This window comes from Petromyzon marinus, chromosome 22 (genome assembly GCF_048934315.1).
Source record: "Petromyzon marinus isolate PM22_M1 ecotype Great Lakes invasive population chromosome 22, UKy_Petmar_22M1.pri1.0, whole genome shotgun sequence".
Lineage (NCBI taxonomy): Eukaryota > Metazoa > Chordata > Hyperoartia > Petromyzontiformes > Petromyzontidae > Petromyzon > Petromyzon marinus.
The window spans coordinates 7,829,805-7,842,986 of NC_133688.1; the positions used below are offsets into that span (position 1 = coordinate 7,829,805).

A 13,182-nucleotide genomic window follows, 5' to 3' on the forward strand; every position below is an offset into this window, starting at 1 on the left:
TATATAAAGCAACACAGATGGTCGGTTAAAACACAATTAACGCATGGTCTGGTTGATTACGCTATTTCAAAGATTGCTAAATTGTAAGTTAAGTGTGAAATTTAAGAGAGTGATGGAATACAGACCGCAAAGAGACATATGGGGAGAGACACGCACACAGTGAAGAAGTGAAGCAGCATCTCTGTGCCGAGGCCTTAAATAGACAGAGACGACGGGGCTGGGACTCAGAGACAATGGGACACAAATTAGCATGAAGAGAGCATACATCAAAGGGCGGTGCAGAGTTGTCAGGCACACAGGGGCTGCGGAGGAAGTCGCAGCGCAAACTCGGAGACACCAAGGCACATACACAGGCAGACATAGCACAGCGACACAAACACAGGTCAAGACACAAAGGCAGACGCACCAGCAGAGACAACACAAAGACACAGACTTCATACCTCCCTGTAGAGGTGGTTCGAACTTGATTTTGTGCTTTCGTGACTGCAGGAATTACTCTTTGTTTTTTTAGGTAAAGTCACGTAGAAATAAGAAATAAAATTACATAATAGCATACGACGTTTCGATTGCAACACAAGCAATCATCATCAGGTACAGAAGAGCTAAATTTAAGAGAGGAAACACAACCGCAGATATATATACAGACCCTAAGTAGAGGGAATTAACACAGATACACCAGGGGATACAGAGAGAGACGGAGGAGCACACTAAATCAAACAGGGTTTAGCAAAATTTGAAAACTGTATAAAGCAACACAGACGGTCGGTTAAAACACAATTTAAAAAAATATTCTTGCTGTGGTTTTCCCACCTGATGATGATTGCTTGTGTTGCAATCGAAATGTCGTGATATTTTTATTATTTTTCTATCTACGTGACTTTACCGAAAGAACCAAACAGTATGGATTCCTGCAGCCACGAAAGCCTCACATCTATGCCTCTATTTAGGAACGATGAAGCTAGTTGTAATTACTGGCGAAACGTCGTACTCAGTTTGTAAATGTTGTGGCTTGGCTCTCCAACACACTGGTGTGCTGTACTCGTGACAAATTGGCATGTTCTGTTTACATGACAACCCTTACTAGTTGGCTGTGTCGGTTGGTGGCGGGTTTTAACGACATTTACGCGATCTCACCCAAAAACCTCTTATGGATGCATTTGGCAACAGTAAGACTGCCTACTTTTTTATATTCGGCCTCAACGAGTCTGACTTTTTTAGGAACTTCGTGCCAAGTTTTTTTTCTCAGTGAGGGGGCGATGTTTACGTGCGTAATTCCAATTGGGAAGCCTGCACAGGTAATTATTCAGCATTAGGATGTTTTGGCCAGTTACACTGTGTTTAGCTAAGGGAGGAAACCCATGTAGAACAGGGGGAGAACATCAAACTCTGCACAGGTGCCCGTGTCGAGAATCAAACCCACGCAAATTCTTGCTTTTTTTCAACGGTTTTATTTATTGATGTCAGCATTAGCCCCAATTAACCTTGGGCGCCTGAAGGGGTCACTGCTACAGCTGCATCCAAGCATGCTAATACGGTCGCAGTGCCAAGGGGTGGGTGGCTCAATGCCACACTCCTCATTGCGCTGCTCACTCGCGCTTTTTACAAGACGTCAACGACCTTGTGACTTTCTCCAGTGGAACAGTTGAGACTCGTACTCTCAACTGTGAAATGCGAGCAAATCCAAGAGATTGACCAAAGCAGGGGGGGAACCATGTGGAGGCGCCGGCGAATCATTCAAGCTCAGGCACCATCCGCCTTGCGGAGATCAGCAACTGCAGGTCATTTTAGAACGGTGACTTTTTAACAATTGATGCCTGGGGTTCTCAACCGTGCGACGGCTCTCATCTGTGTCTGCCGCGTCAATGGTCCTGATGGGCCAAGCAGTAGATGAGCAATTTAACCGGGAGGTGGCATGGCCCAGCAGGTGACACTTTCTCCGTGTTGCGGTGGAGGTTGTTTGAATGTATGCGGCCAGGCGCATTCGCCGTATAAACGCGCGCCGTCCGCGTCAGTGGGTTTCAAAGACCCCACGGACATCGCTATGAGAAGTCCACTTTTTATTATCCAAATTTGCCAAATTCCAAACACTTCAAGGAAATCAATTGAGATTCCATCAATTATCACCCCCCGAACTGAGACCACTGCTGAGTCATCAAGTGCCTGCACAGGGACAGCTGCCACTAGGGATCCCTCCCTCAAATGCTTCAGATGTAGAGGAATTTACACGACGCCATGCAAATACAAAAGAGGTCATTGAATTCCATCGCACTTCCATTAATTCCCCGCGGCTAATTGTGTGAGAACCGCGTGGCAGAGCAATCCCCCGCTGGCAGCGTGCTTGACACTGGCCAACGGCGAGCCACGCGCTGAGAGCCACGCGCTGAGAGCCACACGAGTCTCGAGATCCCAGACAGGATCCCAGACGTTCCAAAGCAAACCCGCCACGTTCGCACTCCAGTATCACAGAGCCGGAGCCAACTGATAGGCACTTTTATTACCACGTCGGTGCTTACAATTCAAAATACATATTTGAATACCATTTCTACAGGGTTTAGTAATAAAAAAATATTTTAAGAGTAAAAAAAAGTCTAAACAGTAAAATAATCTCTTATTCACAAACTACCGTCAAACACCAACACGGGCTCCACGTCAACAGCGCTGGATACTAAAATAAGTATGAGTTATTTTCTTTTTGTAAGAAAAAAGTTACCAAATCTAAAAAAAAAAATGAAACAAATTACTTATGTACACTGAAGCATCTGTGGAGTGTCATATACAGTGAGTACCGGTATTCAGCATTGTGATTTGGCGTATGTCGAGGGAGGGGGACTGAGAAACGTTCGGTGGCGACACGATTGTCCTTGGAAAGCTCGACTGGCCACACTGCGAGCAGTACCCACGCCGAGCAGCAACGAGCAGAGTTGCTCCCTCCTGCTCCTCGCTCGGCACTCCCCCCGCGCCTGCAGCACGACTGGCAGCCGACCAGCAGCACATCTGTTCACAATTAAACGCATGCCACAGTACCGTGGGAAAGCAAGCGGGTGCGCGCGCGGCGCTGGTACCACAGGGACTCGGTACCAAACGAAGTTAAATCGAGAATGTGCATCGAGCCCGACTCTTTACGGCCACGCCGTTCTGCATCCCCCCGCGGTATGTTGCTCGGAGCGACAACGGAGAGGCAAGACACGCACGGTCCCCGTAGGCTACAGACGCCGGCCAATAAAAGCGCTCCTAAGAGTACCGTTCATACCATATGCCCGATGGGAACAAGTTATGAAGCGAAAAGAAAACGCACGCATTCTAGCGGCCCGTGAGATTAACGAATAGCACTGCACGGTTTGCGAGAAGAGCACCGCGCAGACCAGACGCGGGTTGCGGGACATTCGTCCCACCTGTGAGTGAGCAGGGCACAGGAGGATTCAATCGAACCCACGGGAAGGTGACTCCCTATAGACTACATCGCAGCCTGAGACGTCGACGCTCACGCCAAGCCGACAACCTACCGCAAACACGGGACCAACGTAACGTGCACTCGACAAGTATACCTGTCCCAAGCATTTTTTTAATGTAGACTATAACAATACCATCATTTACACATGGTTACATAAGCTAGCTTAGAAACTAAATGTTTGTAAAAATGCCATTATTGTGATGCATAAACCACACTTACTGATAAGGCAAACACGTGTAAATAAGCTCCGATCATAAGACATTGTTTTGCATTTAAGATATATCCCTATTTAAGACAAATCCATTCAAGTTAAACATAAATTTGAGACGTGACCCTTCTCCCGGTACAAAACACGATGCAGCATGCACAGGAGACCAGGCCCAGGAAGCACTGCACACACCCAGCGCGTGCGTGCGCACGGGGTGCGTGCATGTTCATGTAACCACGCACAAACCCCGCACACGCACGAACGCACGCGTGTGTGTGTGTGTGTGGCCACACGTGCTTTCTCCTGGCAGACTCGGCCCCGGTACCTTGGCCACGGCCCAGCTCAGGCGTAAGCCGCTCAATTGCCTCAAACAGACGCACAAGCGACTCAGCCACAGCTCACGTACATCCTGAGCGTGGCTCAAGTTGAGCGTCGCTTTGAAGTGGCTCGCCTGGGCGAGAGCCGAGCCGTGACTTGGGCCATGGGCCGTGCCGCCGCCGGCACTGGGCCCGCCCCGACACCAACCGCATCCCCTGCCTAAAACCAATGCGTTTTGGCGAAATGGAGGCGGCTGAAAGTTGAAATAAAGGACCACAGAGCTTGGACAACTGGTGGCACCAGCTCCGGCTGCCTTCTCGCTTTGTGGTTTTTAATGCATCTCCGCGTGAAATACTACGGCGCGTCACAGACTCTACAGCAGCGTCTTGAGAGGCGATTTGCATGAACGATCTTCATTAAAAAACACTATTATCATAGCTTAAAACAATATTTATCCGAGTTGGAAATGATTTGTTTGCAGAGCAGTTTGAGTTTTTTTTATGCACGTGTGCTCATCGCGACGACCAACCGACCGTCCGCGCACTGTGGGAAACAACTCGACCGGGATACGGCACGCGGCAGGGTGCAGCTGCAGCAGTAGCAGCTGCAAAAGCAGCAGCAGAAGTTCGACCATTCTCCCATCGCGAGACAGCGGGCGGGCATCTCCACTCCCACGCCTCGATCCATTTCAAATGAACAACAACATAAATGCTTGTGCATGCTCCGATAAGACACGTCTACGCTGGTACCACAGCTAAACAGAAAAATCGTAAACCATGACGGAAATAAAATCGCAACGCCTGCATTGTGTCGCATAAATTACGAGCACGGGATGCTGTGATTGGCCGTACCACTTGCTGTGTCCGATCGCCCTCAGGATGTGCAAAAATTAACTAAGTTTTACTTTTTTTTAACAAATTGAATACGTAACATGTTTGACTCCGTGTAATCTCGTGTTCGCTATGCACGCGTCAAAACGGCAGTCGGGACACCCTTGCAAACGAGATGTTCCATCTTGAGCCATTTTTGTTGTCCTTCCTCCGCACCAACGATTGGCTACGTACGGTGCGAAAGAAGTCCAACGTACATACATTCCCGGGTGAAATATTTTAATTGAACGTGCAAGTTTAACCTTGCCCCGACGCACGCTCCTACAACAGCAGCAGTGGTAGCAACGCAACCGCCTACAGCAGCATTCACAGCTACCGGCTCGACGCTCGCTCACAACAAGGTGGGAGACGGTCAGATTCTGCCGGCATCGGAAGCTGATATTCCATCTTTGGAGGATGCAGGTAAAATGCGCGTGCGGGGATTTTGGTGTGAACGAAAAACCACAACCGCCACCGCTACCGGTCCGGAATCAACAAACCCGTGGCTCCGCGACCCTCCCCCACGCCATCTCCCACTGCATCACCGCCGTTGCTACGGCGACGCAGGAGGCAGCCACGCGTCACGGGACCGACGGCACGTGCCGTTTGCGAGAGAAGGAGCGAAGCGGGCAAGAGAAACGGGTGCGAGGCCGGGCTACATGAGCGCCTGCAGGTTGTGCAGCTGCTGCTGAGGGTCGGCGGGCCGGCGCTGTGCCCGTGCGGCTAAGCCGGGCGGACTGGAGACGCCGTCCGACCAATCCGATGCCCCCGAGCGGGGCGAGCATGTGGACCAGCGCTCAGGGGTCTCGGGGGAAGGGGTGAGGTAGGGGTGCTCGCCGGGGGTGCCGGGCGGGGGCGCGTGCCCGGGGCTGCCCTCGCCACGGCTGTGCTGGGACGGCGGTGTGGGGAACTGCTCTGCGGGGGCTGCCCCCTCGCGCTTGGCGAGCTGGCTCGACTGCGCCGAGGGATTTGCCTCCTGGGGGGGCGGCACGGTCTGCGTTAGCACGCAGCTGGTCTGCGAGTGGGACTTCTCGTTGGGCTTGTAGTCATTGGAAGCAAAGCTTTCTCCAAATTCGCTCCCTACGAAACTCTGCATGGGCACTGCGATTCCCTGATGCTGCTGTTGAAGAGAAGGAAACATATTGCTTTGGCTAACGGACGCTAGGAGTTGCGACTGTTGGGATGCGGCCTGCAGGTTGCTTTGTGGTTGAATCATTGGCATCTTGGACTGAAAAAAGGCCCCGCCACGGGCCTGCTCTGGGTGATGCTGTGGAGCCTCCATGAGGGGTTTATTCCTCGGTGAATACAAGTTCTGCTGAAAGGCCAGCATCTGGTGATGTTGGTTATTGATCATGGCCGGGTGCAGGGGTGACATCATGGCCCTGTGGTTAGACTGAGGGTGAGATGACGTCAGGCCGAGCGAGTGGCCTTGATGAGTGAACTGCGACAGAGGCACATTCTGCATGGGGTTTATCCATCCAGACGCCACCGCTATGGCTCCGTTCCTGAAGGCCATTGGGTGGCCGACGCGAGGGGGGCCGCAGCCGACGGCCTCCATGGAGGCGTAGAGGGAATGCGCCACGTGCGGAGATGTCAGCAAGGATGGGGAGGTCCCGTCCGACTGCGACGACTCGGAGTTGACGGGAGATAGCGACGCCGATCCGTCCAACCCTAGCAGCGGCGCTCCATCGCCACCGCCACCGCTCGCGACGCCGCCGTTCACTTTCTTCTGAGCCTTCTTGCACTTGGCGGCGTCGTGCGCCACGCCCGACTTGTTGCCGGGCCGCCGCACCCCTTTCTTTCCAGCCTTGGCACCGTGGGCGTAGGCGCCGTTGGCCTGCGGCGGGGAGGCGAGGCCGTTGGGCCCCGAGGGGTTGCGCACGACGTTGTACTCGTCCAGGAGGCGGACGATGTCGTGATGCAGCCGCTCCTGCGCGATGTCCCTTGGCAGGCGATCCACGTGGTCCGTGATGTCGCGGCTGGCAAAGTGATCCAGTAGTAGCTTGGCCGTCTCATAGCTGCCCTCGCGGGCTGCCAGGAACAGCGGCGTCTCCTCCTGCAGAGAGGCCAAGCGCGGGTGGGCGGGCGAGCACGCGGGGCCGCGGCAAAAGAAGCTTTTCGTAAAGTAGCCAGAAACTGTTCGCCGGTGCAGCCTTGACGTACAAAGGGAATGCCTGGCTGCACGGTATGAGGTGCCAGCTCGTGCGTGCATGCGTGCGCTCACCTTGTTGTCCTGCATGTCCTTGTTGGCTCCGTTCTTGAGCAGCACGAGGGTGGCCTCCACGTTGTTCACAGCTGCCGCCCAGTGCAGCGCTGATTTCCCTGCGAGGGTGACAAACGTGTCTTGAGTTGACGACACGGACACGCGCCCACTGCCGAGACGGAGCGGATACAACCGAGCGATTGATGACAAGAACTCAAGAACTAGCACGCCATCATAGCCAGCCACCATCTATCCACTCCCAATGGAGTCCTCCCCAAGCCGTCGCCATTCCCTCCATCAAGCTCCCACAAAAAATCCAATATCATCGTTCCGTCTCCTCCTCGGGTGCGTTCTCTCAAAAAAAATGCGACCCTTGCTCTCGCCTCTTCTCTTTACGGTGGGTGCTTCCTCATTGCGGAATCGCTGTTGCGTTAGATTTGGGAATTCAATTGTTTGCCAGCCGTGAGAAACCTTCACATTTTCTGTTCCTGACAACTCTCGCGAACGATCTCTATGCGCAAGTGGCCAGGGGCGCCTGCTCATCGGCGCTTTGAATGGAAGAATGCTTGACGGTGTTATCATTCCCCGATCAAGTTATATTCCGACAACCGATTCCGCTTCTCTGACGACGTCCACAGTTTTAACATTTGGCCCTTGGGAGCTTTCCCTCTTTTCACTCCACGAAGGGCAGCGTTTTGCTTTTCGTGGGTGATATTCGGTGCATGTGTGCGCCATCTTGCATGGGGCCAAAACCGTCGCTCTGCAAATGTTCACTATCGCGGTTGCTAATTGGAGCACGGGGTGTGCCCACCGGGAGGCTGCTCGCGATACAATCTACGATGGGGGACCGATCGCTGGCCACCACGTGCCCGACAACCGCGTGTTTGTCCCATGTCGATGCTGGGCACTCGAACGGTCGAACGTCTCGTGCGATCAGAGCAGCAGCTGCAGCAAGCAGCAGCAGCAAGCAGCAGCAAGCAGCAGCAGCAAGCAGCAGCAGCAGCAGCAGCAGCAAGCAGCAGCATGCAGCAGCATGCAGCAGCAAGCAGCAGCAGCAAGCAGCAGCAAGCAGCAGCAGCAAGCAGCAGCAAGCAGCAGCAGCAAGCAGCAGCAGCAAGCAGCAGCATGCAGCAGCAAGCAGCAGCAAGCAGCAGCATGCAGCAGCAAGCAGCAGCAGCAAGCAGCAGCAAGCAGCAGCAAGCAGCAGCAAGCAGCAGCAGCAAGCAGCAGCAGCAAGCAGCAGCAGCAAGCAGCAGCAGCAGCAAGCAGCAGCTGCAGCAAGCAGCAGCAAGCAGCAAGCAGCAGCAAGCAGCAGCAAGCAGCAGCAGCAAGCAGCAGCAGCAAGCAGCAGCAGCAGCAAGCAGCAGCAGCAGCAAGCAGCAAGCAGCAGCAAGCAGCAGCAAGCAGCAGCAGCAAGCAGCAAGCAGTAGCAAGCAGCAGCAAGCAGCAGCAAGCAGCAGCAGCAAGCAGCAGCAAGCAGCAGCAGCAAGCAGCGCCGCCACGGGTGGGGTGGCAGCACGGATTTCCACTTGAGCATGCGGGCACTGTGCAGGCACTGTGCGGGCGCTGTGTGCCTGGCAGCATGGCCGTACCGAGGTCGTCCACTTTGTTGACGTCGGCGTGGCAGTTGATGAGCTCCTCCGCCATGCCCTCGACGGCGAGCCGCGCGGCCAGGATGAGCGGCGTCGTGCCGTCGTGCATGCGCGCGTCCACGTCCGTGGCGCGGTTGCGGATGAGGATCTGACGGAGGAACGCACGCACATGGGTCACGCACACGGCTCACGCACAGCAACGGGGGCAGTGACGCGTCGCGCTACGGGGCACACCGGCTCACATCTCAACTCTCAACGTAGTGCAAAGAGAACCGCTTGTGGCAACAGGGCATCATGGTGCCCGATGGCTTTTGCTCTGGATCTTCTCGTTCTTTTCGTGTACGGCGCATTGCAGAGACGAGCAACCGCGTTTCGGAACGACGACAGCTGTCACGGCTCGTTGTGTGGCTTCTCTGGCCGTTTGCCAGCGCTGGCTGTGAGGAGGCACTGGTTGCTCCAGCGGTTCTGCCGGTTGCTCCGGCGGCCCTGCCGGTCGCTCAGGTGGCCCTGCCTGCCGAGGGCCGTGGAGGGTGGGCAGTACCGTGCCGCGTGCTCCGTCATCAGCTTGGCGCTCGCAGGCAGTAGCCATCATTGCCCCTCCCCCCCCCCCCCCCCGCGTCACTGATCATTTTGCCATTCGAGCGCTCGACTTGTACGCAACGGTGCGACTGCACCGTCATCCTCCACCGCTCTAATTTCCGCAAGCGAGCCCTGGTAGGGCACTGCCGCTCACCTGGAAAACGCCCTGCGCGTCGGCCGACACGGCGGCGTGCAGCGGCGAGCGGCCCATGTTGTCGGGAAGGTTGGCATCGGCGCCGGCATCCAGCAGCCGCTTGGCGGCGTCGGAGCGTGCGTAGCGAGCTGCCAGGTGTAGCGCCGTCTCACCAGTGCGGTCCGTCTGTGCGTGCAGCGCGGCGCCCTGGCAGATGAGGTCGGTGATGACGTTGGCCGAGCCGTCATCGGTGCCGTCCTCGAAAAGGCCGTCGCTACTCTCCTCCTCGTCGCAGAGGCTCGAGTCAAGGCCCCCGCCGTGGAATGACGCCACCATGAGCGGCGTGAAGCCGTCTGGGATCACGGGGCACAGGAGGCGGCGGGGAACATTTCAACCACAGCCACAGACACTCCCCAACAATCCCCAACACTCCCCAATACTCCACAATACTCCAACACTCACCAACACTCCAGAGAGTACCGTGATAGCTTAAAAAAAACACGGCTATGCCAAACAACCTAACAAACATTTCACCACTTAAGAGAGTTACACAGCCATTTAGAGAACGTGATATCTCTTTATTGCTTCTGGTATTCATCATCTCAACTGCTATACACATGGGAAACACCGTTCAAACAGGGATGTGGTGTGATCCCCTCCACACAGACACTGACGTCACACAGCGAATGGGACACTTTACTCTGCCCCCGTCGACCTAACCTGTGAGTGGCACCACCAAGCGCGTCACGGCCGTACAACCATGCAGGTAACTGCGAGCGGGTCATGACCATGCGGGTAACTGTGTGTGCATCACGGCGTGCGGGTCACGACCGTGCGGGAGGGGAGCGGCGACTCACTGGGCCCCCGAACGTTCACGTCCATGCCGTCGTCAGCCTCGCCCTGTGGTGGGGTGAGCGCCAGCACGAGTGCAGGCGCCGTGCGGATGTCGGCTGCCTCCAGGTGCTGCTGCGTCCACGGGCGGTGGTCCACCGGCTCTTCGGCCTCGGGCAACATCCCCTGCTCCTCCAGCTGAGCGCACGCGTCGCCTCGTCACTCAAACCGCAAGCCTATCGCCTCACCCTTTGTAAGCGCGGCTTGCTACGATTGCTCCTATTGCGCGTGTGCACCCAGGACATGGGGTGGCAGTGCAGTCATGACACTCGCGCCTTACAATGGGAAGGGAAGGGCCTCGGTTTGATTCCTCACCAGGGTGCCTCTGTGTGAATTTTGTATGCTCTCCCCATATGTATGGGTTTCCCCCCTCAAGGTTCCGTTTCCTCCCATAGCTAAAAGCGATTAAATGTAACTGGAATCGGCCTAACATCACTACTCCAAAAAAAAACCTGTAAATTATTTGATTTAGATTGCACAGAAGAGACACTGTCCCCAGACTGCAAAAAAAAACCTGGCAGGACCCTCCTGAAAAAGAGTTCAGACTCAGCGAGGCTTCCCTGGGTCATCGAGCAGAGTAAGAGCGTTGGATCATGATAATTTGTTGAAGTGAAGACCCATTCACGGTTCTGGTTCACACTAAACTTGGCCGGGAGCCAGATGGCTCAGCGCTGGAGCGTGCGGCTCCCAATCGACACGTCGCGAGTTCAAATCCCGGTTGGAGGTTTGGCTCGCCAATGCGGCTCCCCGCATGGATGCGGGGAGCCGCGGCGCAGTGGTTAGCGCACTGCACTACGAACCCAGACCACCCGAGTTCAATTCCCGTTCATTGCAAACCATCAGTGACAGCGATTATCTGGATTAGTCTTGGGCCTCCCCTAGGTCTACTGAGCTTTAAACGAGTACCATGTGTGGTGTGTAAACATCGGCATTTGCAGAGACAAAGGCAGCCGGTGTTCGTGCTGGCCAAACCACCCTTTCATGTGCTGTACCGGTCTTCTGAGGTGCTTGCTAACAGCACTTGCCCTAACAGTCCGTGAAGGCTATGCTGGGAACCTTTTGCGTGTCTGTGTTTACACACCTTCCTACGCTTGGTGCTGGGCACGCTGCCATCCAGCCACGCCTCGTTCTGGTTTCCATCGATCAGACTGTCCTCCACGGAGCTCTGAGACAAGGTCCTGGTAGCACAACACCATGCACAGAAAGAGACAGAGAGACAGAGAAGGACAGAAGGTGCCACACACAGCACAGAACGCCAGCTCGTTAGTTCTCAGACGAGTGCTGTTCAACGTTTCAAGAACTTCACAGGGCCAGCAGCGAGCATCGCACAAAACTCAAATACAACCATGTGCTCAGAAACATGAACGGACAGAACTGGCGCACAAATACCTTAAAACCTGGGCTGAAAAGCATTAAGGTGTTGCTCCCTCAGCCTCGACATGCCAGCCCAGGCCTATCAACACTGCGCAGTAAACTTTCATAAAGTCCGACACAGATGCCGATTCCGGAGAGCTGTCCAGGTCATACACGGATGGGTGTGGCGTCTCTAGGATCCGATCTGTGCGTTTCCCTCCCTGCATCGCGGCACGATTCCCGGCACGCGCCCCCGCTGGCACCGACGCCACGCCGCAGTGCCGCGTACTTCATGCCCACGTCGTCCTGTCCCACGGGCTCCCGGCGCTTTTTCTTGTCAGAGGGGGGGCCCAGGATGAAGCCTTCGGGGAACCAGAGGGTGCCCTGCTCGCGCCGCCGCTTGCGCCCGACCAGCACGCCGAGCAGCACAACCACCATGAGCACAAGCAGCACGAGGCCCAGCAGCACGTAGACCTGGACACGCGGCGCCGTCACCACGTCGGGCACCTCGCCTGCACGCACAGCGAGACACCGGATCAACAACACTCAAACTCAGACTTTATATTTCAACTGTTAAGGCCCCACTGCGCAAAGCAGCTCTGTTATAAGGACGGCAGTGGAGGTGGGAATGTGCCAACTCATGAGTAAAAATAGCAACAAATTATTTACCAAAAAACAACACCAGAACTCACTGTAGGCAGAATAAACAATGAACAGTGCTTACAAACAAATCAAAAATTGCGTCGAAAATCCTGTCACAGACGTGAGGAAATAAACCATGTACACACCCTCAGAAACAGCGGTTTAGCCACCGCATTCATAGCAATCGTGGCAGAGGTGAGATCCTGTATGTACGTATGTTGAACTTAACTCCGATTAGCACAGTTGGCTACATAAGGTGCGAGTGGGGGAAAGAAAACAAACTAACACACAAAAAGTGCTTCTAAATAAATTCGTTTTCAATCTAGATCCTACAACATGGCCCTAACACACACACGGGTAGAGAATATGAATGTGGAAGACTGAGATTGGTTATGACGACACCGCTACACTCAACGCAGCTACACTCTACAAACACACACAGGCAGTGAGTGAGCGAGAGTGTGACGGTGTGCGAGCGAGTGTCTGTGCGAGTGTCTGTGAACGTGGGGCTACGGCGATGCAGGTAGGCTTCATGCTAGGCCTTCTTCCACATTTACATTTTGCCCACTGTGAAGAGGGAGGTGAAGGTGGTGAGGGTGGTGGGGGTGTCTTACTGGAGACACCCAGGAGGGGCAGGGGGAGGCTGCCGTGCGTCGCCTGCGCAGCAAGGAACGCCGCCGCATCGGCGGCGCTCGAGAAGCAGCGGTCCGAGGTCTGGTAGCAGTGGCGGTTGTCGATCTCCACGTAGACCTTGGAGCTGCCACCCACGCACACACACAGAAAGAAGTGCTGTTAGCGAGTAGCACCTATGAAGGCTGGCACTGTGGCACACGAGGGGGTGGGGGGTAGCCAGTACTACGCCCGGCCGCCTTTGTCTCCCCAGCGGCAATGATTACACACCGCACCAGGCACTCATTTGAGGCTGAGTCGACCTAGGAGAGGG

At 55.0% G+C, this 13,182-nt stretch overlaps 1 protein-coding gene across 3 annotated transcripts in view; it reads right to left on the reverse strand.

The window, feature by feature from the left end:
- Positions 1 to 2,475: 2,475 nt before the first annotated feature.
- Positions 2,476 to 13,182, reverse strand: part of LOC116945057 (uncharacterized) — an 81,775-nt gene continuing 71,068 nt past the window's right edge. For all 3 annotated transcript variants that reach the window (XM_032959137.2, XM_032959139.2, XM_032959138.2), the window contains 8 exons: positions 12,854 to 12,996; positions 11,887 to 12,109; positions 11,326 to 11,422; positions 10,211 to 10,382; positions 9,375 to 9,706; positions 8,642 to 8,789; positions 7,071 to 7,168; positions 2,476 to 6,902 (listed from right to left, as the gene is read on the reverse strand). In XM_032959137.2, the coding sequence (XP_032815028.2) occupies positions 5,502 to 6,902; positions 7,071 to 7,168; positions 8,642 to 8,789; positions 9,375 to 9,706; positions 10,211 to 10,382; positions 11,326 to 11,422; positions 11,887 to 12,109; positions 12,854 to 12,996 (2,614 nt within the window). In that variant the 3' untranslated portion in view covers positions 2,476 to 5,501. The remainder of the gene's footprint in view (positions 6,903 to 7,070; positions 7,169 to 8,641; positions 8,790 to 9,374; positions 9,707 to 10,210; positions 10,383 to 11,325; positions 11,423 to 11,886; positions 12,110 to 12,853; positions 12,997 to 13,182) is intronic.